The sequence below is a fragment of the Hibiscus syriacus genome, unplaced genomic scaffold (genome assembly GCF_006381635.1).
Source record: "Hibiscus syriacus cultivar Baekdansim isolate YM2019G1 unplaced genomic scaffold, ASM638163v2 tig00111810_pilon, whole genome shotgun sequence".
Taxonomy (NCBI): Eukaryota; Viridiplantae; Streptophyta; class Magnoliopsida; order Malvales; family Malvaceae; genus Hibiscus; species Hibiscus syriacus.
In genome coordinates this window covers 1,654,237-1,679,643 of record NW_024063186.1, presented here as the reverse complement: position 1 = coordinate 1,679,643, position 25,407 = coordinate 1,654,237, and the positions used below count along the sequence as shown (strand labels likewise).

Genomic DNA, 25,407 nt, shown 5'->3' with positions numbered 1-25,407 from the left:
CAATCACCTTCGGCACAATTCCATCAACGGCATGGGGGAGGCACAGTGGCTCCAGCTGCCACTTCCCATAAAGTTCAATATCTTTGGAATCAATCTCATCACAGTCATCTTCTTCAGAAACTCAAGCTTTCTTTGGTTTTGCAGAACGCTTCAATATCTGAGGAAATCAGTTGCGAGTTGTAATTTATTCAGATCAACCAAAATGAAAATTAATGCAGAACCAATTACAACCATAGATTCAAAACTTTGCAGGAATCTCATTGCCTTCAATCTGCAGCCCTTCGCGCAGCCATCTTTCTTTTGTCTTGAGAATTTGCACAGAGGTACGAGGATAAACTGGATGACCAGAGCAGAAACCAAGAATAGGACCTTTAGAATGTAGAATCTGATACTTGGTAAGCCATCTTTCAAGTGCATACAATGCATGATTTTTATAGGCCTGTGAAGTATGGAAGAAAGTTAGAAAAGCACATCTAGGCTGGAAACTTCTAAGAACTACATTGATTGGACCAAGCAACCACTATAGCTGCTGATTAGTGGGAAGGGGCTCAGTTAGTGACCTAGTTTCGAGTTCCATATCTTCCAGAGAGCTCCTGGTGGTAACAAAAGAGTCCTTTACAGAAGATTCAACTTCGATCTTACAACCGAATTCTGTGGAAGTTTCTTGACATGATCTCTCAGTTAACATAACATGGTTCGAACGACTATCACCTGAATATTCAGATGCTTTGATTTTCTCCTGCTCATCTGAGGTATTATTATGGAGCTTTTTCAAATTAATTGTACCCCCAGTTGCCCCAGACTCTAACTGCCTCATAGGTGCCAGCACGGAATCGCACCAAAGTGGATTAACTCGTTTTGGGGCTATTTTGTACCACTTCATGCAATACCTGTACTATAAATGTATTAGCAAATACAATTGGTAATAAAATAAAAAGTAAACGAAATCCCTTTCATGGCCAACTAACTGGGTGGTAGGCAAAAACATCTGAGAGCTTTTCTGATAAATACTAATCCCCCAGTCCTATTTTATTATTTTCTTGTCAATGCTAAAGATAATATTTTGCAGTATTCATATTTTCTAACATCTGTTCTATTTGGTTAGGTATAGGGTGGCTTCACGGTTGTTGGCTAAGGACTCAAATATCACTATCCCTCTTGATTACCTTCTGGGGGACTTAACCTTGGCTGATTTGCATCGTTCCCCTTTGAAGATTGTTTTGACTAAACCACAGTGGCATCCCCCCCCCCCCCGAGATTCTTTAAAGTGAATGTGGATGGGCTGTTAATTTTGACTGGAGGTGCAGTGATATTGGTGGTGTGCTCAAGGATGCTGAAAGTTAGATGTTGGGTTTTTCTCAAAAGCGTCCGGACTAGGCCCCCCGATCCTTGCCGAGATCAAAGCAATTCAAGCTGGTTTAGATTTATTTTTGAATTCGGTGTGGAGGGATTAGGGGAGTCTTATTTTAGAGAGTGATTCCTCAATTGCGTTGAAGTGGATTAACAATCCGAGACATGCCCGGTTCTCTATGTTCATTTGGTTAAAGCAATTGCTAAGACAGTGATAGAATTCAATGTAATAACTAGGCTTGTTAAGAGATGTATTAATGGGGAAGCAGATAGTTTAGCTAATTCGGGCATAAAAAAAATTCTAGCATCTAATAAAATTTAGTCTTTTTTAGTACAATCCTAACCCAATATTTTTAACAAGATACTAAGTTTATTTTTACACATTTGTTCCTAATTACTTTACTAACTCCATCCTTATAGTCATTTTCTTCTCTAAGACAATGTAAAGGTACCAAGTTTTGGGACGGTGAGGTTGCTCTAAGCTTTCTCACACTTAACCAACTCACTCATGTATCCCATTTTGATCCTAGTGTTAGACGCATAACAAGTTTGAAGGTATTTAGTTGTACCTAATCTAAAACGACCGATGTCAACTTCATCTTCTCAAGGAACTTTCCAAGGATCAAAACATATTTAAATCAGCACGAATTTGCTTCCACATCAAACATATAGACGTGATTCTAAAAAAGGTATTAGCCCATGAATGATTTTCTTTCACCAACTTAAATAGTAATTAGATCATTCTGAATGATGCAATATCACTCATATAACATTGCATGCAATTCAAAAAGAGAGGTCCATTGAGGATCTAACTTTATCCATTAAGAGCAGCAAAGTAGTCAGAATGTCATTTGAACTGAAATAGATGAAAACTTCAAAAGAATGAATTAGAAGATATATATATATATATAACACAGCAAACAATTACCAAAATTCTATCTCTTAGAATGCCACATGCATCCCAATCTAAAATGCAAACGTGTAACTTGGAAGGAATCAAAACCTGCGGGTCATGTCTTTAGCCCCACTGCCTGCAAACGCAACTACATATCTCAACGATGTTTTGCATGAAGCAGCTGCATCTTCTACTTTCTGCTCTCCATCTATAATAGCATTCACAGCATCCACATTCACCCACTTCCCAGTCAAGTTCTCACCATCACAGTACACTTCTGCCCAAAACAGTGGAGACCCTACTTTTCTTGATCCAAGTGATGTAGAAAGTCCTTGGGAGAAAGAAGCAGATTCTGCTCTTTCGATCCTTTTCCATCTCTTTGTAGGCGTAGATGCTTCTAATGAGTTATTACCATTTAATATTTTCACATCTGATGACCCATGAATGTTTTCTTGAGTTTCAACATTAGTAGCTGAAATAGCCATTGCCAACTGCATCTCAAACTCAAAATCCCCTTTCCTCTTCAACCCCTGAGAATTCAAAGGAACTGACTGTCAAGATGTATCCGACTGCACATTACAGATTGATTTTCCATCAGTCACATTACAGATTGATTTTCCATCAGTCAATTCATCAACAGAAGTAGAACATCTGGATTGAGTGGTACTGCCCGTTGAGCAGACACCCTTACTTCTTTGTGAACTCCCACGATGATCTTTCTCACTACATGGGAATGATTTAACTGGAGAAGCAGCAACAGAAGCTCCTTTGGATTAGCCACCATCAATGTTGAAGTTCTGAATATCCCTCCACCCACTCTGTCTCCCTCTTGGCTTGAAGTTTCATATTTATCAGCCTCAGGTTTTAAGGAGGCAACATCCAAAATGGACACAAACCTGAAAGAGGTTATATGAATAACATGAGAATGAGCATTGTTTTACCTCAACCAACTCTACAATCTGGACTTTGAACGGAAAAGATTGACACCGTAAACAACTTTACAAACGACTGCACAACAACAAAGAAAAGAGCACACTGTCCAAGACCAAAAAGAAGGCTCATCAATACCGTGCTGTAAACTTCAAAGCTCTGAATAATGCCACAGATAAAGCTGCAATCTACAAGAAAACAACCTGTGAGTACTCATCAATATAGCTGTTATAAGGATTCTTATGTGACAATGCCACAGATAAAGCTGCAATCTACAAGAAAACAACCTGTGAGTACTCATCAATATAGCTGTTATAAGGATTCTTATGTGACATGTAGCCTGTAACATCCTTAACTACGGGTTAGTGATTAAATTGTAAAATTTCAGAATTTAGTGATTAAAGTGGAAAAGTTGAAAAGTTCAATGATTTATTTAAAAATAATATCTGTAAGACCCAAAAATTTAGATAATGGCCAAAATGCATATTTTGAAAGTTTGATGGTCAAAGTAGAAATTTGGGAAAATGTTTAGGGAATTAAGTGATAATTTCCTAAAAAGAATTTTATTCCATAATAGATGTTTACTCTTGAGAGTGGGTTTTAGATCAGAGAAATTTGGGTTTGAATTGTGCAATTTTTTTAGATTTAATCGAAACAGTGGAATTTAGAGACTAAAACACAAATTTTAAAAATTCAAGGGGAATTTCGGAATTAATAGTCAAAATAATTCATCTTTGACTTTGAAATATGATAAGGATGAATTGTCATGGTTTTATGGTAGCTTTGACTTTGAAATATGATAAGGATGAGTTGTCATGGTTTTATGGTAATTAAGAAGATTCATTAAGGGTGATTTGGTCTTATCCCAATTAAATGAATATTTTATTCATTTAAGTGGAATTTAAGGTAAATTAATATGATATGTCTCTACATTTCAACAAAATTTTCTCATCTTCTTCTCCAAAACCAGACGTGAGCTTCTTCCAAGGTAAGAGCAAGCTTTAATTTCATTTTCAAGCAATTTCCTTAGGATTTTGAGTATACAGAAAATAGGAAATTGTTATATGGGAAAAACGCTATCATTTGGTACCAATATGCATGATAATCTTGTTGGTTGTTCAAGTTCATCTTGAGTTGATGAAAGGGGTTCTTGTGTTATAGGTTTGAAGAGTTAGTGATTTTAAAGAATTGGTTGTAAGAATTGATGAAGAGCCTAAGAATGAAGTTAAAGAAAACAGTTTGGATTTTGAATTTGGTAGTAGGTTCAAAAATTTACCAGAAATTATATAAAATTAATTTCGAGAGTATTTTTATATATTATGTTCATATATTGATCTAGTTTCGTTTAAAACAAACGGGAATCAATTTCAAGGTGTATACAAAGAGATATGAATTTTTAACCAAGGAAATGTCAGAAAAATCGGACAGCAGATTATGCAAAATAGATTCTATTGGTCAACTTTGAAAATTCACCATAAATTGTACATAATGAATTAGAAGAAGTTCTTTATATGGATAAATTATTATTCGAGTCTAGTTTTCAACGGAAGAAACGTAATTAAATTACAGTGTGTATATCAATATAAAATATTGATTCTTTAAAGGCGGTGCAAGTTGTCGGATTATGGAAATTTTAGAATGTTTGGTGATTGTAATACAAATTTTGAATTGTTGGGAGTGTTTATTTTAATTATGCCTTTGTATGGGTACTGGAATTTTTGGTATTAAGAGTCTAAGTGATAAAATGGTGAAGGACTATTTTGAGTAAAATGGACAAGTGGGTTCCAATGTTAAAAGGAATTAATAAGTACTGAATTATTTGGTGGAAATGAGTTTGAAGTATGCTATAGAATTATTTTGGGATATGTTTATGTTAGTACAATACTAACATATGTATTGTTATAAATTTGTGATTTATACAGATCATTGTTGATTTGCAATTGAAGCAAGTCAAGTATAAAAAGGGTAGATTGTGGACAATAGTGAGGCACAAATATTTTGTAGATATAAAGTGTCAAGGTGAGTGCAATACATGCATTAAATATATATGGATTTTATACATCATCGGGAAGACTTGCGATAAGTCGACCTCGTTTATAACAGCATTTATTATGTCATTTTTATTACATCATCGGGAAGCCTTGCGATAAGTCGACCTCGTTTATAACAGCATTTTATTATGTCATTTTTATAAATTGACATGACATTGAGATGTCATTGGATGAAATTATAATGCTTTGATTATGAGAAATATGATATTTTACCATGAATGTTTTCGGGTATGAACTGCCCCATTGCTAAATTATGATAATATACTTTGCCATGGATGGATTAAATAAAATTGATTATATGCCCAAATATGTTATTGAGGATCAGTGGTATTAATGGCATGCCATAGAGTCTAGCAGCTGCAATATTAGGTAGCACTAGAGTGTCTAGAGAAGGCACATAATGCAGGCCTTAGTGTCTAGTGAAGACACGGTACAAACACTACAGTGTACTAGGTGGGTAAATCCCGACCTCAGCACTTCGGTGCAATAATTGACTCCTATATCGGGTTCCTCATACAGTTATACTATGGGCTATGAGTTATGGTTTAATGGTTAATAAATGGTAAGTATGCAAATAAGCTTACGAGCTTATGAATAATGACAAGTATATTGATAAAATAAGCTTACGGCTTATGGAATTTAAATGGCAAGTAGTTTGGTAAAATAATCTTACGAGCTTATGGGATAAATAGTAAGAGATTTTATATTATTTTGATCATGGTAAAATATTGGATATGTTAGTAAAATGATTTTATGGAAATTGATTTTTGACATTGAAAATCATGCATTAATTGTATTGCACTGTTAACTGTTTTAATATCAGTAAGACATCCTAAGATAGAATTTGATTTTAGATAGTGGCATGTAATTTGAAAATGATCAATTTATTTGTTGAATAAATTTTGGAAATTTTTATAGTGATGAAAGGTTAATTTTTGTGAATTTATATGTATTTTCGGAAGTTACTGTAGCATGAACAGTAATTACGTTTTTAAGCAAAATTTTCAAAATGATTTTGGGGTACTGATTCCCCCCAACAGGGAACCGATTCCCCTACTGTTCATCGCCACTGTCCACTATTCATAAAAAAATATTTTGAATTAAATTCTTTACAACAAAACTTAATTTTTATGACATGATATTTTTATAATATCACTTACCATTTTAAGAAAATAAATTTTAAATCGCAATAGAAAATTGGAAATGGATTTAGAAATCCAGATAACATCTATAATCTGTATAGGTATAATTATACGGGTTATGGGTGTTACAATATCTGAAGGGTTATTGGTAATTATTGAAAGAGTCAAAGGGCAAATAGGTCATTGAACAAAGAAAATAATTAAATAATAATTAATGGGTATTATAATACCCATGTGGAGCATATGTTTTGGGAAAACAAGTTTCAGACAATTCTCTTTTTCATCTTCTTCTCTTCTCCAACGTGAAGCTCCAAGCAAATGTGAGTTTCTTAATTAGTTGATTATTTGTTGAATTAAAGGTTGGGTTATGATCCTTAGATGATACTTAAGCTTAAGAAAAGCTTAAGTTGTCTTAAAATCAAAAGATTAAGAAGCTATGAAAGATTAAAGAAAATGGGTTTTTAAGTGATTTTTTGGAAAAGAGTTGATAAGTTGAATTGGAAACTAAATTTGACTTGTCATCAACTTAATTAAGAGATATGAAGTGATAGAATTGGATTTAGAGCATCTTGGAAATTTGGTATGATTATTGATTTCCACATGAAAGATGGAATTTTGAGGTTAAAGATGAGATAAATGGATATAAATGAGTTTAAGCATGTGTATGTGAGTTAAGGATATGAAACGGGTTGAAATATGGCATAATTAAATTAGAAGGAAGTAATTTACGTGCATAAATGGGAATTCTGGACTAGTGTGCATCGGTACACATTCAACATGTACTGATGCATCAAGGGTAAATTTCCAGAAATTATTCAGTGTGCATCGATGCACACTGGTAGGCATTGATGCATAGGAATTTTGAAGCTATTTTGTGTACCGATGCACCCATAGTGCATCGATATACCCCTAAAGGAAAAATGGAATTTTGGTTAATTAAATTAGCTTGAGTTATTAACATCAAGTTATAAGGTTTAGGCTTTTGATAATCGTATCAGAATTTATGTTTATGTAGATATTGAGCCTAAACAAGTTCCGGAACAATAAAAGAATTAGGATCGAATCAAAGCAAGGCTAAGGTGAGTGCAATTTAATTGTACTTATGTTATTAATCAAACATTGGCTTGCGAGGAGCCAGTGACGAAGTTACTATGGTAAGAAGTAACTCCTAAAATGTTATATGATTGAGGTGATTCTTATGAGTGTATATTTTAAATGATATGTGTGAGTACATGTTAATGTGATGGTAAATAGGTATAAAGGAAATAAGTGATAATATGAATCTATTATAAGATATGATATAAAGTGTGATAGTGAACTATGTGAAAGAACCCTGAGACATGAGCTTATATAAGTTTATATGTTATTTTTATGTGACATGACCTACTTGATTATATGTTATATGCATCATTATACATGAGCTATGTCTGACATGTTATTCTATGAGCTATGTGGAATATGAACATGAAATCATATGAAAAGTGACATGAATTACATGAAAGTAAACTACATGATTATATGCACATGTGATATGTGACAGAAGAGAAAAGAAATATGTGATCATAAGAGCAATGATATGAGAACATGAATTTATGAAGCATAAGAAAAACGCCCATGTTATATTATACGAGAGCTATAGGTATAGTTGGCATGCCAAGAGTAGAGGGTCTACGCGGTCCTTCGGGACAATTCTATGTGGTCCTTGTATATGTATTCTTTGGAGCATGTATGAGGTCTTTTGAGACACTTATTTGATCCTTGGTATATGCATATGATTCTTAAGGAATTTATATGTGGTCCTTATGGACAATCTTATATGGCACTATGACACATTTCTACGCGGCACTTCGGTGCAAATTCTATGTGGTACTTCGGTGCAATTTATACGAGCTGTGGTGATAGCATTTGTGCACAACCTCAATGTACTCGAATACCTTAAGTTCTCAAAAATGTACATGGGCTAATAAAGAGACAATAACAAATACAATATATATGATGTATATGTTTTGGTGATGTAAAATATGTTACATGAATTATATGATGTTATGTGTTTTATATGATATACAGAAATGATAAGTACAAAATCATATGATAAATAGAGATTATGATGATGATGGTATATGTACATGTATGCATTTTATTATATGAAATGTTCTAAAGTTTTATTATATGTTTTATATGCCTCACTAAGTCTATGACTTAGCGTGTGATTGTTTCACATGTAGGTTTCGAGAAGAAGAAGATTGATAAAAGTTATGCAAGACAGGTCAGTTCCTCCTTTCCAAAGATCATATCAGAAAAAAATGTATAATATGTATTTTGTAAGAATGATAATGGTTGGCATGTAAACAAAGTCGATAAATTAAGTATTTATGCTCTGATTGAGTTTTGTAATGTTTTAAACGTGTATATGTAAATGGTAATTTTTATACGGATGGAAGCTTAAGTTTTTATGAATTTATATGTATTTTTACGGAAGTTACTGTAGTAGTACTGTAGAAGTGCATCGATACACAATTTATATTCGAAAGTTTTCATTGTTCATGGTACTGTTCACAGTAATGTTTACGATACTGTTCATACCGTATAGTACTGTTCATAAATAAGTTTTTGACTTAAATTTTTATAATGAAGCATAATTTAATAGTATTTATTGTATTTTCTTAATATAAGTTCAAATGTTTGATATTTTGTAAGAATATTGTTTTAAAAAGTCAATGTGACATCTCATACTCATATCCGGGTCGGGTACGGGTTGGGGTGTTACATAGCGCATAGATGTATCATAAATTATAGTATTTCCATAAAAAGAGTTGATCACACCAGCCAATTCTGCTCTATCATGCATAAGTGCACACTATGACATTCAGCAAAACAAAGAAGATTCTGTAAAGGTAACTTTTTATCCTATACTTCATTAGCTACAATGAAAAACAATAAAATAATAAATTCAACTCATGTTGTCGTAACTGCTTTTCGACCGGGCACGAAATTTTCCTTGGCTGGAAAAGTATGTGAATAAATAAATGGATTTTTTAGGAAATGTTTTGGGAGTCGCCATCGACCTTTTGGGTTAGGTAGGTCGAATACCTAAAAATCATCTTTTAAAAGAGTTTTTAAGAAAACATCAGTTTAAAAGATAAATTGGTCTGTGTTTAACCAAAATTCATTCTTTTTAGTAATAAAAAAGGATTTGTAGTCGATTACGTTTAGGGAAGGATTAGCACCCCTATAACGCCCAAAATTGGTACCCATCAATTATAAATTGTCTCTATTATTAGAAATTTATTAATTTGAATATATATTTAATTTATAATCCTATTATTTCAACTTTACTAGGATAATTTTAAGATAATATATAAAAATAACTTTTATAAAATTAAAGAATATATATATATATATTAGGTTTTTATAAATAGAATATTTATTTATTTAAAAATATCAGAAAATGACATCTAATTATTTTAAGACAACTCCTTTCTTAATACAATAAATAAATAAATATTAATGAAAATATAATAATTGTTCCTATAAATAATTTATATAAAATTTAAGTGTATATATATATATATATATATATATATATATATTATAAGTAGAATTTTTATTTTATTTAATAATATCATAAAAGGACACCTAGTTACTTTAAGACAACTCATTTCTTAATATTAAAAATATTATCCTTTCATATATATATTCATATGATTAATATAAAATAAAAATAAAATAAATAATAATAATTAAAGTACTAAATTTAAAATATCAAAAAATAAAGGACAATAATAATAATAAAATAAAATTAAACCATGACCAAAATAAAAGAAATTAAAACTATAGCATCATATTCAAAAATAAAATAATAACAGAATTAATTAATGAATAACATGAAATAAAATAGAAATTAGCATACGAAAAATCAAAATAAAATAAAGAATATTGGTGACCAAAATAGAAAACACGCCTCAACTAGAATGGTTTATGGGTGATTAACCCACTAATTAGTAATTTAAATATAAAAACAAGATAAAAGTCTAAGGACTTTAGCGTGATTTACCCAAAAAATTAAATTAAATCCCCTATTAACTAAAACACAAAATTCGGCAAAAATACAGGGACTTAAATTTGATTTAACCCTAAAACTAATGACTAAAATATAAAATATGGGTAAGCAAAGAGTACCTAAGGATATTTTACCCAAAACCTAAGATATATATATATATATATCATTTCCCTCTTTTTGGCTAACCTAGCCACTTTTATTTTCTTCTTTTTTTCTCTCAACCGAGAGAAGCCAAATCTTCTCCTTTCTTCCTCTTTCACAACCGGCCGAGCAACACAAGTGACATCTCACCGTCGGCCACCGTAAATCGGTGGCCGTTCAATCTTTCGACCACCCCAAACAAAAACCCGAAACAAAAAAAAAACATTTCCCCTCCATATATTTTAAGTCCCGATTTGGGACTAAAATACCAAGCATGAGACTTAAAAAAACTCAAGTCTTCCTCTGATGTTTCAATCGATGTTTCATCGGCGACCTAAATTCCGACGAAGAAACAAGAATGAGGTAAAGCCACTCCTCTTTACTGTTTTTTTATATTATTATTAACATGCTGTTTTTTTATTTCGGAAAAAAGATAATAATAATAAAATGTAAAGCTAAAAAAAGTAAAAACAAAATGTAAAGAACCTTTGCTATGATTTTATTTCTGATTTTCTCTTTTTATTCTAATGATTTTTTTGTAAAAATTTACATATTGTTCTTGGGTTTTTATAGCCCCAGTTTACAAAATGATAAGAAAAGATGATTTTTCCTTTCTCATTGCATGTGTGGCTGCTGTTGGTATGCGTGGAATGGTTATTACAGCTGCCCTTCTTTGCTCGTTGCTCTGGAACATGAATGGAGCAAAGCCATAAAGCACCATTTTTAGCTTGAATTATTCAAACTTCTGAGCTATAAGTTCTTCTCATTATGAATTTTTCTCTCACTTCGGACAAGTTCTTCTTATTATGAACTTTTCCATTGGGAATGATGATCTATATCCTTTTGGGATAGATTTGAGCAAAATGTTGAATAAGTTCTTCAGATTATGAACTTCTTCTTTCTCTTCAAATGAGTTCTTCTCATTACGAACTCCTTCTGGAAATGTTAATGTTGATCTATCTCCTTCTGCGATGAATCGAGCTAAGGTTGAACAAGTTCTTCAGATTATGAACTTCTTCTTCCTCTTTAGATGAGTTCTTCAGATTATGAACTCCTGTATAGAAATGTTGATGTTGATCTATCTCCTTCTACGATGAATCGAGCTAAGGTTACAAGTTCTTCATATTATGAATTTCTTCTTCCTTTTTAGATGAGTTCTTCAGATTATGAACTCCTTTCTGGAAATATTTTGTTGCTCTATCTCCTTCTGCGATAAAGTCAAGCAAAAGGTTGAATAAGTTCTTCAGACTATGAACTTTTTCTTCCTCTTCAGATGAGTTCTTCAGATTATGAACTTTTTCTTCCTCTTCAGACGAGTTCTTCATATTATAAACTCCTTCTTGCTCTTCATATGAGTTCTTCAGACTATGAACTCCTTCTTCCTCTTCAGATGAGTTATTCATACTATGAACTCCTTCTTCCTCTTCAGACGAGTTCTTCAGATTATGAACTCCTTCTTCCTCTTCAGCCGAGTTCTTCAGAATATGAACTCATTCAAATGTTTTAAGAAAAACAATCTCAAGTGAGATAAATTGCTATTTCAAGTGAAACTTTCTCCAGCGAAAAATAGTTTGTTTTAAGAAAAACAATCTCAAGTTAGATAAATTGCTATTTCAAGTGAAACTTTCTCTAGCAAGAAACAGTTTGTTTTAAGAAAAATAATCTCAAGTGAGATAAATTGATATTTCAAGTGAAACTTTCTCTAGCGAGAAACAATTTGTTTTAAGAAAAATAATCTCAAGTGAGATAAATTGCTATTTGAAAACATCATGCACTAAAGGTCTTATGGATGGCCCGTAGGACTTACAAATTTGGGAAATAGTTTACTAAGTAAGAAACTTTGGAAATTGTTTTCTTACTATTCAACAATTTCATTTTCAGAAAAGATTAAATGAGAAACTTTGGAAATTATTTTCTCATTTTTCGAAATAACTTTTTAGTTGGGTAACATGCGCCAACTTCAAAATAATACTTCATTTATGGATTGTATCCATCTATTCTTCATATGTTTGCATGATTCATGTACTTGAGGCTTGAATTCTACCTTACACTTGTAAGGTTTTTTCCATCATGAATCTTCTTTTTTCATATGAAAACCTATAAAACTTCATGTTTGAATGCAATCAAATGTATCAATGTAATGCATTTTCTATTATGCAAATGATGTTCTTATGAATGCATGAATGTTGAATCCATCTTTATTTGACTTCAAAGTGGTGAACTCAGCCTTCCTTTACTTAGCCAAAATGTCATTTTAGGCTGGTATTTCTGATGAACCATATGATCCACTTGCATCTTTGTGTCTTCTTTGTTTCATTAAAGTCTCAGAAGAAATGTTTCATTTATGGGCTTCTTGTCGTAATTAGAATTACAACCTTGTTGTCCCATTTTATCGTGGATACACCAACTTTCTTTGCTTGGACTTGTGTAGAAATCCAATAGAGCTTTCATCTTTAAAAAGAGAATATATCATCTTTGAAGAGAGAATTTATCATCTTTGAAGAGAATCTATCATCTTTGAAGAATGTAGATGTAGATATATCTAACTCAACAGAGATTAATTAGGAGAACAATATATGTTCTGATTTGACTCTTAAAACACATCATAATGAGGATTTATCCTAATTCCTTTCATGTATCCACATCTAATCAGATCTCAAACAAGGCATTCAGATCATATCATGTCGAGATATTTAACAACATATATTGTTCAATCTTAGTTGGCTCCACTAGTTTATTGTTGTTAAAATTTCACCTTCCCTTCTGTGGAAATAACTTTTCATCATATCTAACTTCTAACCTTGGGGTCGAAGAAGTCAAACTTCATCTTGGTTTAACAAATGGAAACACCACATGATTGCAACATTTGTTCAACACTATAATCTCTGGTTCGTGAAATATTTGACAACACATTCATCCTTTCTTGTGGCTTCTGCAAAGATGTTCATAAAACATTTGACAACACAATCATCCTTTCCTGTGGTTTCTGCCCAGATGTTCGTAAAACATTTGACAACACATTCATCCTTTCATGTGGCTTCTGCTTTAATTCTCGTCAGTGAAGCTCTTTCATAGTGTTTAAACTTTTGTATGATGTCACAAGACCACTTGAGAACAAAACTCAGTGGGAATACAAATGGGATGCTTTGCTTACCAGCATCAAATGACTAGAATAATTCAACTGTATGATGAACAAAGTAAATATGTATAATCAGTTCCACTGTTACTGTTTCACCATTTTCATTCTTCATAACTTTCTATATCATTGGAAATATTTGCTCAAGTTAATGATCTTAACACATGATGATGTGGGTATTCAGTATGCCCCAGTATTTGCTGATATGAATGTTCAAAATGCCTTCAAAATACCCCACATGGGTCATTTTTTTCTGAAATGGGCCTTCAAAATTCCCCAAATTTTCATATTGTTGTGAGCTTTCAAAATTATTCACATGGATCATTTCGAGTTGAAATAGGCTTTCAGCATGCCCCAACATTTGCTTCTTGCTAAAAATGCCCAAATATTCATACTGATGTGGCCCTTCAAAATGCCCAACGTTTTTTTATACTGATATGGGCCTTCAAAATGCCCCACATGGATCTGTAAGAAGTGGCCTTTAAAATGCCTCAACATTTGCTGATACAGATGTTAAAAATGCGTTCAACATTACTTCTTGCTAAGATGAGCCTCCAAGAATGCCCAAATATTCATATTGCCGTGAGCCTTCAAAATGCCCCACATAGATCATTTATGTTTGAATTAGGTATTCAAAATGTCTTAATATTCTATTTCTGGTTTGAAATGGGCCTTCAAGATATCCCACATGGATATGTCTTGGGCCTTCAAAATGCCCCAATATTCTAAACTATAAGGCTTACTCTCAATGTTTGTTTGATTTGAATCTCATGGTCCCCGCGAGGTCCAATTTTGCTAATGCCCCATTGAGGTTATTAGTGGCATTATTCGTGCCCCAAATTTGTTTATCTTGAATACTCTCATGCTGGTGTCACTAAACAACAGTGTTATTATTAAGTAATTTGAGGAATTATCTTCATGTTGTCACAAACTTAAGAAGTGATTAATATTTCTGACAGAAATGTCTGAGATATGTGCATCTTCTGAATGATGTGACCATCTTCTTCTTATCAGGTTGTTGTTAATGTCACAAGATAGTGTTACAAGTTTAGTTCTCTAGGTTTCTGGCTTCTTGGATCACTTGCTTTCAAGAATGTGAAATGCTTCATCATTCTAGCCTCGTTTATTCTTTTTCTGCAATAGAGGTAGAATAGGCAACAACTTGCTTCAAGAATATTTCTCATTTGAGACTATCCTGTTTGAAAATGTTTTTCCTCATTTCTTTATCGAATAATGAAAGAATTTTGTAAAGTATTGCCCATTATAGGTTCACAATTGAATCAAATTATAAAACATGAATTTAATGAATATCAAATAAATCAACTAAACTTTTAAATAAAAAAATCATAGTCCTATGGAAAATGTCAAAATTATTGATTGATTTAAGGTGTAGGTTGATTCTGGTAAAGTAAGGTCTCTCAGGTTATTCTAGCATATATGTCTCTTTGAGCTTTCTCTGACTTGAAGAAATGGTTGTTGTATTCATCTTATAGAGATACTTCTTGATTTCAGAATCTCAGGAATGTATTTGGGATGTGCGGTGCTTCATCAAGAGCTTAAGATCGTGTCTTATGTTGTTGTTGCACCATTCCGATATTAGAGCCGCCTTTTCAGGTTTTCAACTCGAATTCTCCCTTTTGGTTTCAAGATGTTATTTAGAAATTTTACATCTTTAACCCCCCCCCCTTTATCATTTTTCATATCATGCATTAAATATTTTTTAAAAAAAAAACAATTTTTGCAAATAAAAATCAATCCTGAGAGGCGAAATGAAATATAAAGATAGTCTCTTTCACATAGAAATTCATGTATGATTATAATGGACTTTTCATGTATGTAACGTAGTCCAGGGCTTATGGTTATGAAAGAAAGGGATAAAAAGGCTCAAAAAAGTGTTTAAGGGTAATTGAATCAATGAAAAATTCATTCTGATGCCTTTAATATTACCTTGCTTGACTTGGATCTGCTTTGCTATTTGTCATTCTTCTTTTGGATCCTTCTAGAATGTCAATTTTTTGGTTCATTTCCATTTTCTCATATCTTCATCATTTCTCACACTTCTTGTTGAATAGGAATATTTGAACTAATTGCACTTGATCAACCTTGTAGCTTGAGGTTCAATGAGTCACCCATCTTGATTTAATTTTTGTTTATTTTATTTTTCATCTTTTTTCTTTTCTTTTCTTTTCTTTTTTTCTTTTTTTTCTCTTTTTCTCTTTTTTTTCTTCTTTTTTATGATTAATGAGTATAGGACTTCAATTGCTTTGAGAACCTCATTTTCCTCTTGTATTTCAGAAATTGTTTCGTCTTGTCTGGATTTGATCTTCAAGAACTTTGTATTTGACCTACCTTGTAGTTCAAAACTCTCTTTATTTCATGAAGATTTGCCTTCGTAATAAAACTAGATTGACAATCTTTATTCCTGTGAGGAAATATCCTTCACCTTGCCCCCCAATGTGGTGGGTGATCCTTGGTTAGGGTTGAATTAGAAGAAAATCATTTCATACACAGAAGTCTTTGTAAAAAGAGGTATCCCCATGTGGTTGAATATTCAGGATTAACTTTATTTACATGAAATCAATGTAATTAATGCATGATATAATTATTTAACTCAATCCCCTTTTTTTCTTCTTGCTTCGAGCATGCCCTAATTACTCAAAATTCTCTTCGACATGTTGATCCATAATGCCTCATCTTGTCTCTTATTGTAGGAAGATTCACGGATAATTTAAAGTATGGTTCTTTTGAGGTCTTTTGGTTTAACCAGTATGATTGTTTTTTATCTGGAAGGAAAAATGTGTGACTTTTGAAGTCGTGTATATGGTGGAATGTTATAAACCTATCAACTCTACCCAAGAAGGTAAACATCTGATTTGGTGTCTCAAAAATAGGTAGAGACATTACTTCAGAGTCTCAAATAATTGTAGTGTCAGTATTTGGTTTTTGTAAGGATCAAGTAATTGGCGTTGGATGGGACTGGAAGGTATAATTTTTTACCACTTGCCAAATATCTACGACTCTTGAAAAATTAAAAGAATATTTAATTTACTTGATACTAAAAAAATTCAAGATTAAAACTTGATTCCTTGCTCATAACCATAAAAGCAACAAAAAATTATTTATCACAACAAGGCAGAGAAAGGAACAAAAAACAAGTTCAAACAAGGTGCTGAAAATAGAAAGACACTACAGTGGTAGAAAACAACTTCCACTTGTTTATTGGGCTTGCCCTATCATTCTTCGAATGTTCATTCTCCTGATTCAATTAAATTATGAACCTTGCACTTTAATGCCCCACAATTCTCAGTAGTATGCCCTGTGCTTCCCTTGTGGTAGCTACATATTGCATCAAATTCATACCCTTCAGGAAATGGAGGTTCTTTTGGTTTAGACTGAACTGGAGTCACGAGATTCTGTTGAACTAGTAATGGGAGCAGTTTTTCATATGTCATTGGAATTTCATCGATATGAGCCTTCTCTCGGGTCATTCTATAAGAATTGGTCCCATGATTAGTTGAATAAGACCTCACTGTATTGATCCTGGCTTCTCTCTCAACGTCAGTACTATTGGAGCCTCTTATCTTTCCATTCTTGATAGTTATTTCTATCATTTCTCCACACATAATGATGTCAGAGAAATTATTAGTCGTAACCCCTATCATGTGATTAATATAGAAAGATTTTAATGTATTGATGAACAAAGTAGTGAACTCCCTTTCAGTCAATAGTGGATGCACTTGAGAAGCAATGTTTCTCCATCGTTGTGAATATTGTCGAAAGCTTTCATTTCACTTCATATTCATGTTTTGCAAGATTGTTTGATCAGGGGCCATATCAGTCATGTGCTTGTATTGACCCAAAAAGGCTTTAGATAAGTCTTTCCAAGAATGTATTTGAGTACGTTTGAGCTGATTATACCATTTGGAAGCAGGTCCAAATAAACTATCTTGAAAACAGTGGATCAACGACTCCTTATTCTTTACATAGCCAATCATGCGACAACAATACATTGTGATATGATATGAAGGGCATGTGGTCCCATTATACTTCTCGAAATCTGGAACCTTGAACTTTGGTGGGATAACCAGGTCGGGGACCAAACTTAGCTCTTTGGCGTCAAACCCATAAAATGACTCAACAATCTCTCTAGATTTTATCACCTCTTCTATATTTTTCAATCGTTTGATGAGTTTTTTCTTCTTAACCTAATTCATTTGGGTAAGAGATCTCATTATCAGTACAAAATTCATCTGGCTTCAACCCAGAAGCAGTAGGACAATCAGTGGGGAACGAAGCTCCAGCCTGATATTGTGGGTTCTTAACAGTGAAGTGAACTGGTCGTTGGATTTCCTGATGTATAGAGGTGTGCTCAGGAATGTGAACATGTGTAACACCCAGAGGATTTGTGGGGTTTTCAACAAGACTCTTTCTAGCGGCCAAATTCTTCCCAATCATTTCTTTCATATTGTTCAGTAGATCGATATGAGAATTTGTGATATTAGCTTCAATTTGTGCCAACTTGCTCTTCAATTTTTCCTGCGTCTCTTTTCGCTCTATCTCAAATTTGGCTAGCCTATCCTCAGTTTCTTTAGACATTTTCTTTTGTCGTGCTAAGCGTTCTTGCTACAAGTAAGAACCAAGATCACTTCGGTCAAAATCCTTATTTTAATGAATGAATGTTTTAATGCATGATTTGGAAATGTATTGAGCAATACAAATGTAATGCAAACAAAAGAGAAATTAATATAAACAAGTTAGAGCAAAATAAATATAAAAATAAATAAATAAAATAGTTAGTACCAATTAATGGAAAGAAAAGATTCTATGATATCTAAATCCTGACCTCATGCTTTCTAGTTCCATGCTTTGTTTGGAAAAATTTACCTAACCGCATGATTACTAGTTTGCATGCATAAAAATAAAAATAAATTAATTAATTAATTAAAAAAATTAGAACTTATTTCTCCTTTATGTACATCTACGGACAGAGTGTCAATAATGTCTAAAATCGAGTGAATTTCTAGGGTTTATTATATGCAGGGTTTCGATTCTAAGAGTAAAGGTACTCGAATTGTCCTTGTTGATGCCCCCTTGGGCTGTCCAACCCTCAATCCTAGTCCATTATAGACTTAAGCGGATCGAGTTCAATTCACATATTTCCCTATGCCTGACAGGAGAATAAATTCTCACGAAGACATAGAGCATATGAACCCCGAAAGCTACTTGTTAGGTCTGACACGGAGAATAAATTCTCACGAAGACGTCGCTTTCACTCCCACTTAAAAGGGAAAAGAGCTCGAATATAGAGCTTATGTTATGCAATGCAATTGTTGTGTGTGAGGAGAAAATCTCAAACCTTTGACAAAGCATCAAAAAAAAATTAAATCCTACAATCAATCAAATATTAATATACAAGAGTATGAACTAAATTAAAAGAAATCAAAAGAATCATCAATTAAATAAAATTCAATTCTTAATTTCTAACTTATAGAGACAATATATAATTGACTTAGGTTTGACCAGCTCCCCAACGGAGTCGCCAAGCTGTCGTAATCGGTTTTCGACCGGACACGAAATTTTCCTTGGCTGGAAAAGTATGTGAATAAATAAATGGATTTTTTAGGAATTGTTTTGGGGGTCGCCATCAACCTTTTGGGTTAGGTAGATCGAATACTTAAATATCATCTTTTAAAAGAGTTTTTAAGAAAACATCAGTTTAAAAGATAAATTGGTCCGCGTTTAACCAAAATTCATTCTTTTTAGTAATAAAAAAAAATTCGTGGTCAATTACGTTTAGGGAACGATTAGAACCCCTATAACGCCCAAAATTGGTGCCCATCAATTATAAATTGTCTCTATTATTGGAAATTTATGAATTTGAATATATATTTAATTTATAATCCTGTTATTTCAAATTTACTAGGAAAATTCTAAGAGAATATATAAAAATAACTTTTATAAAATTAAAGAATACATACATATATATATATATATATATATATATATATATATATATATTAGGTTTTTATAAATAGGATATTTATTTATTTAAAAATATCAGAAAATGACATCTAGTTACTTTAAGACAACTCCTTTCTTAATATAAAAATAAATAAATATCATTGAAATATAATAATTTTTCCTATAAATTTTATATAAAATTTAAGTAAATATATATATATATATATATATATATATATTATAAGTAGGATTTTTATTTATTTAATAATATCAGAAAAGGACATTTAGTTACTTTAAGACATCTCATTTCTTAATATTAAAAATATTAGCCTTTCATATATATATTCATATGATTAATATAAAATAAAAATAAAATAAATAATAATAATTAAAGTACTAAATTTAAAATATCAAAAAATAAAGGACAATAATAATAATAAAATAAAATTAAACCATGACCAAAATAAAAGAAATTAAAACTATAACATCATATTCAAAAATAAAATAATAACAGAATTAATTAATCAATAACATGAAATAAAATAGAAATTAGCATGCGAAAATCAAAATAAAATAAAGAAAGAATACTGGTGACCAAAACGGAAAACACGCCTAAACTATAATGGTTTATGGGTGATTAACCCACTAATTAGTCATTTAAATATAAAAACAAGCTAAAAGTCTAAGGATTTTAGCGTGATTTACCCCAAAAATTAAATTAAATCCCCTATTAACTAAAACGCAAAATTCAGCAAAAATACAATGACTTAAATTTGATTTAACCCTATAACTAATGGCTAAAATATAAAATATGGGTAAGCTAAGAGTACCTAAGGATATTTTACCCAAAACATAAGATATATATATGATTATTTCCCTCTTTTTGGCTAACCTAGTCACTTTTATTTTCTTCTTCTTTTCCCTCAACCGAGAGAAGCCAAAGCTTCTCCTTTCTTCCTCTTTCACAACCGGCCGAGCAACCCAAGTGACATCTCGCCGTCGGTCACCGTAAATCGGTGGCTGTTCAATCTTCCGACCACCCCAAACAAAAACCCGAAACAAAAAACATTTCCCCTTCATACATTTTCAGTCCTGATTTGGGACTAAAATACCAAGCATGAGACTTGAAAAAACTCAAGTCTTCCTCCGATGTTTCGCCGGCGACCTAAATTCCGACGAAGAAACAAGAACGAGGTAAAGCCACTCCTCTTTACTGTTTTTTATTTCGGAAAAAAAGATAATAATAAAATGTAAAGCTAAAATGTAAAGAACCTTTGCTGTGATTTTATTTCTGATTTTCTCTTTTTATTCTGATGATTTTTTCGTAAAAATTTACATATTGTTCTGGGGTTTTTATAGCCCCAGTTTACAAAATAAGAATCGTTACAAAATGAGAATCGAAGATGATTTTTCCTTTCTCCTTGCATGTGTGGCTGCTGGCATTTGCTGGAAGCTGCTGGAACTGTAACGTGGATAGGCTGCTGGTAGTGAGGTAAAAATGGTGCAGAACAAGATGAAACTACCTCTTCTGAAGTCCCTTCATGAGTTTCAAGAGCAATGGCCAAAGCAGTACGAAATGTTCTTTCAGCACGAACCAAGCTTCTGACATGGAAGTTACTATGGAACTGCAAATTTTATGTCGGCCACAATCACATAAATAGCTAAATAAATAATCAAAGTAGTCTCTAAATAAAATCAAAAAACACGCACCTAAGTAGCAAAAGGAGACAAAGCATTTGCAGTTATATTTGAGATCTCCGATATCTTCAATAAGTTAGTAGGAAGTAGAGAAAGTAAAGAAGCCTGTCAATGCAATCAGAATTCTTCAGAAACTGGAATCTGTTCGAACAATTGTCTTGAGGCATAATACAAGGCACAGAAAATCAAACTGAATAAGAGAATCATCACAGGCATTATCAATTAATCTTGCAAGTAGACAAAGCAAGTGAACCTTACGCACAAGTTCAGCCAATTCCTGTTTGGAAAAGAAGACATCTTTTTGAGTTCAAAACATGAAACTGCAAAGAATTTTCATCAACTAAATCCAATGTTTAGTATCAATAGAAGAAATGTAATGCACCTTATCTTTGGCAGAAGCTCAACGAACAGGCTCCCGCCCATCTGAACCTGATGGTTCATCAAATTCGATAGTCATCCACTTCGTACGCTCATTTGGAGAATGAACAACAGTATCCAATTTGGGAATTGAACCATCTTCCCAGTCTGAGTCATTCATGTCTTCACTGTCATCAAAGAGAGTATATTTATGACTTCCAATAGCAACTTCTAATTGAGAACTTCCTATGGCATCTTTACAAAAATCTTCTGACTTTGATGCATTCTGTGCAACCGTTGTATGCACAACTTCTTCATCTGTATTTAGGTCATTCTTGGCAGCAAATTCATTGTGTTCCTTCTTCTCTGAAGAACCACGTCGACAGGAACGTCTTAGAAGTTTTTTAAATTTCCTCTGTGAATTTAATAAATGTATTTAAAATTTTCATTTATTTAATTATTTAATTGATTTTTTTTATTTTCATCTTTTATATAAAGAAATTAAATATTTGATAAAAAATGTTTTTATTTAAATTTAATTGTAAAATATATAAATACTTAATAGAAATATATTTTATTTTTTTGATCTAGTAAAGTGGGTTTTCCACGAGTCTAACTCAAATAAGTTCCATCAATTTCTTTTAAATATATTTAAATATAATATGTTGATATATAACACAATTGTACATCTAAAAAAACATATTAAAAAATAAATACGTCGGATAACCATCGACCACTGTAAACCATCATCGAGCACTTTAAACTCAACTGCACAAAAGTTAAAACCGCTAAGGATCTTCTAAGCACTCAAAACCTTACTTAGATGAAATTTAAACTTTTTAATTTTATAAATTCTATTTAGAATGTTTTAATTGGTTAGCACCTAATTATGAGGTTAACGGAATATTTTGTAAATTACATTTATTTTGTTTTTATTCTATTTAGATAAAAATATTAAAAAAATAAAGGGTTGACTTAGAGTGTTTTAATTGGTTGTTGATTTTGTTATTTAACTGAGTTTATGATACGGGATAAACAAAGTAATGATTTAAACTTTAGGGAGTAAAATGTTTTGAAAAGTATTTTACGAGACAACTCGGTATAAATTATATACTTTACGGGACAATGATGCATTTAAACCTTTTAAAAATAAAAATTAGAAATTAATTTTTTTACACGATGCAATCGAATATTTCGATTGATAAAAAAATGAAAAAACTTTTAGAATAAATTACATATAAAATAATTGTTCAATGACCTATTTGATGTTTTAATTTTTTTTTGAAACTTTAATGATGAAAACAAAAATGGATGTCCCTTTTTCCCAGGTTGAGAGCAACTTCCGTAAGAGACCTCCGAATTATGAAATGCCCTCCGTGGGACTCGATCCCACGACCTCAAGGTTAAGAACCTTGTGCTCTACCAACTGAGCTGGATGATCATTTATGTAATTTACCCTTTTTTATTTTATAAATTTATTGTGCCACATTAACAATCCTTAAAGGTCTAATAACAACAGTTAATCTTCAGTGACCATGTCTTAACTAAATAAAGATGAAAGTGATTAAATCTTAATTAAATAAAAATGGAAGTGATTAATCTTGAAGTTTACACTAAATTTTATAAGAATATGGAAATAATATTTTGAGATACATTAAATTTTAGATATATATCAAGTTTTGAGATATAAAAGAATTCCATGTATGTGTTTTTTTGTGATCTATATTGGTTTTCTTATTCATGAAGGTATGAAAAAATTAAAGCACATTAAATTTCACATATTCTGTGTGATATATTATATATTAATTTTGCTTTAATTATTTTCCCATTTTAAATTTATAGTGGTATCATACCTTTTTAAAGGTAATTCAATGAATTTTACTCTCTCCCCTATTTTATTGACTGAATTTTAAAAGTTTTCAATTTTCTCGTTAAACTTCACACATTGAGTTTTTTTTGTCACTGAACTTTATTATCTCCTATTTTGGCCACTCAGTCGTTAAATAGTTAGCGACGTTAAAAATCATGCTATTTTAAAATACAAATTTTTCACCAAAACGACGTCATTTTGTATCTATAAACCCATTTTAACGCCAATAACTATTTAGCGGTAAAGTGACCGAAAAAACCTAATGTATTAAGTTTAGTGAGAAAATTGAAAGATTTAAAGTATAGTGAATGAAATAGGAGACGCAATAAAGTTCAGTTAACAAATTTGTAATTTACCTTTTTTTTTAAATTATATCATACTTAAATTTCTAATAAGGGTCAATAAATAGAACTTTTGTTGGTACACTCTTGTAATGCAGGGATTATACAGAGCTGATGCAAAAATGTTATCTTTACTGTTTGAAATGATAATCATCCGAATCCTTTCCTATTATTAATCATACAAATTACCTAAGGTTGTGACGAATTCCCCTCATAGTTTTCCCCAATGGAAGAAAACAAAAGCATGAAAGGATAAGAGGTCACATTCACTACAGTATTATCATCATCATCATCACCAGCAACCTCAAACTCAACTCCAACCCCACCTTCTTCCTATTGCAATTTCTTCTCCCCGCTCTTGCCTTACGAATCAAAAGTATAGTTTTATATCCCCAGCAGCTGCTGCTTCTTTTTAAACTCCCATTTCTCATTTTTGCCCAATATTTTATGTCGAAAATGTCTTAGGCCTAACCTGTTATTGCTCTCCAAATCTGGCAGAAATAATACACCAAGTATCTAAAATTCAAGGTATAGTTTGAAGGAATGATGGGATTAAGACCAATTCTAGTTTCAAAGTATAACCCACCATACTGCTCACAAACCTTAATCACCAGCTACAGAAAACCCACTGGGCTGAAACACTGCAAGGAAATGCCTGCAAAAAAGCTTATCCACTCAAACATGAACAGAAGGGTGGGAGTCATACTCATAGCAACAATGGCTTCTTCTTTACTATTGAAGAGGGAAGAGAATAGTGCGTGTGGACTTGAACTTGACCTAAGAATGGTGGCACCAGACCAGACTGTTGAAGAAGCAGAAAATGGGATTCAAAATCATGCAAAAGCTTTACTGAAAGTCAAAGATTTAATTGAATCCAAGGCATGGCGTGAAGCTCAGAAGGAGTTAAGGAGGAGTTCTTCATTGTTGAAGCAGGATATTTATACTATCATTCAAGGGAAACCTGGAAATCAAAGGCCTCAACTTAGGAAGCTTTATTCTAATCTTTTCAACAGTGTTACCAAAGTAAAGATTATATTCTTCCCTTGTGTGTTTGCTTTGATTTTGATTGGGTTTTCATTATTTTGGTTTTTGAACATTTCAGTTGGATTATGCAGCAAGGGATGAAGATGAATCCCAGGTTTTGCAGTGCTATGATAAGATTGTTTTTGCTCTCAACGATATTTTGTCAAAACTATGACTGGACTTTTGTAGTTTTTCTTTTTACTTGTTCTTTGTGCTATTGAAGCCAATTCCCAGTTAGCTAGGGGATTCCTTTTTTTTTTTTTTCTTTCAACTAAATTTAGTTCATACAGACAACATCCAGCAAGTTTGAATAAGGACCTTGAGCAATTGCCTCTATATTGATAATGTTATTCTCCCTAAAGAATTCGGGTTTAAACTAGATCTGCAAGATGCGTACACGATATCAATAAACTAAATAAAAATATCTTATAATCGTATTGAAGTATTAAAAA

At 32.1% G+C, this 25,407-nt stretch overlaps 1 protein-coding gene and 1 pseudogene across 1 annotated transcript; one reads left to right on the top strand and one right to left on the bottom strand.

Annotated features, from left to right (window-relative positions):
* Positions 1-520: 520 nt before the first annotated feature.
* Positions 521-24,363, bottom strand: LOC120171049 (annotated as a pseudogene).
* LOC120171025 (psbQ-like protein 3, chloroplastic) lies at positions 24,234-25,224 on the top strand. Its single transcript, XM_039178839.1, has 2 exons — positions 24,234-24,955; positions 25,035-25,224. Exons 1-2 carry the CDS (start codon positions 24,476-24,478, stop codon positions 25,128-25,130), a joined length of 576 nt encoding a protein of 191 aa, XP_039034770.1. The 5' UTR covers positions 24,234-24,475; the 3' UTR covers positions 25,131-25,224.
* The last annotated feature ends 183 nt before the right edge of the window (positions 25,225-25,407 follow it).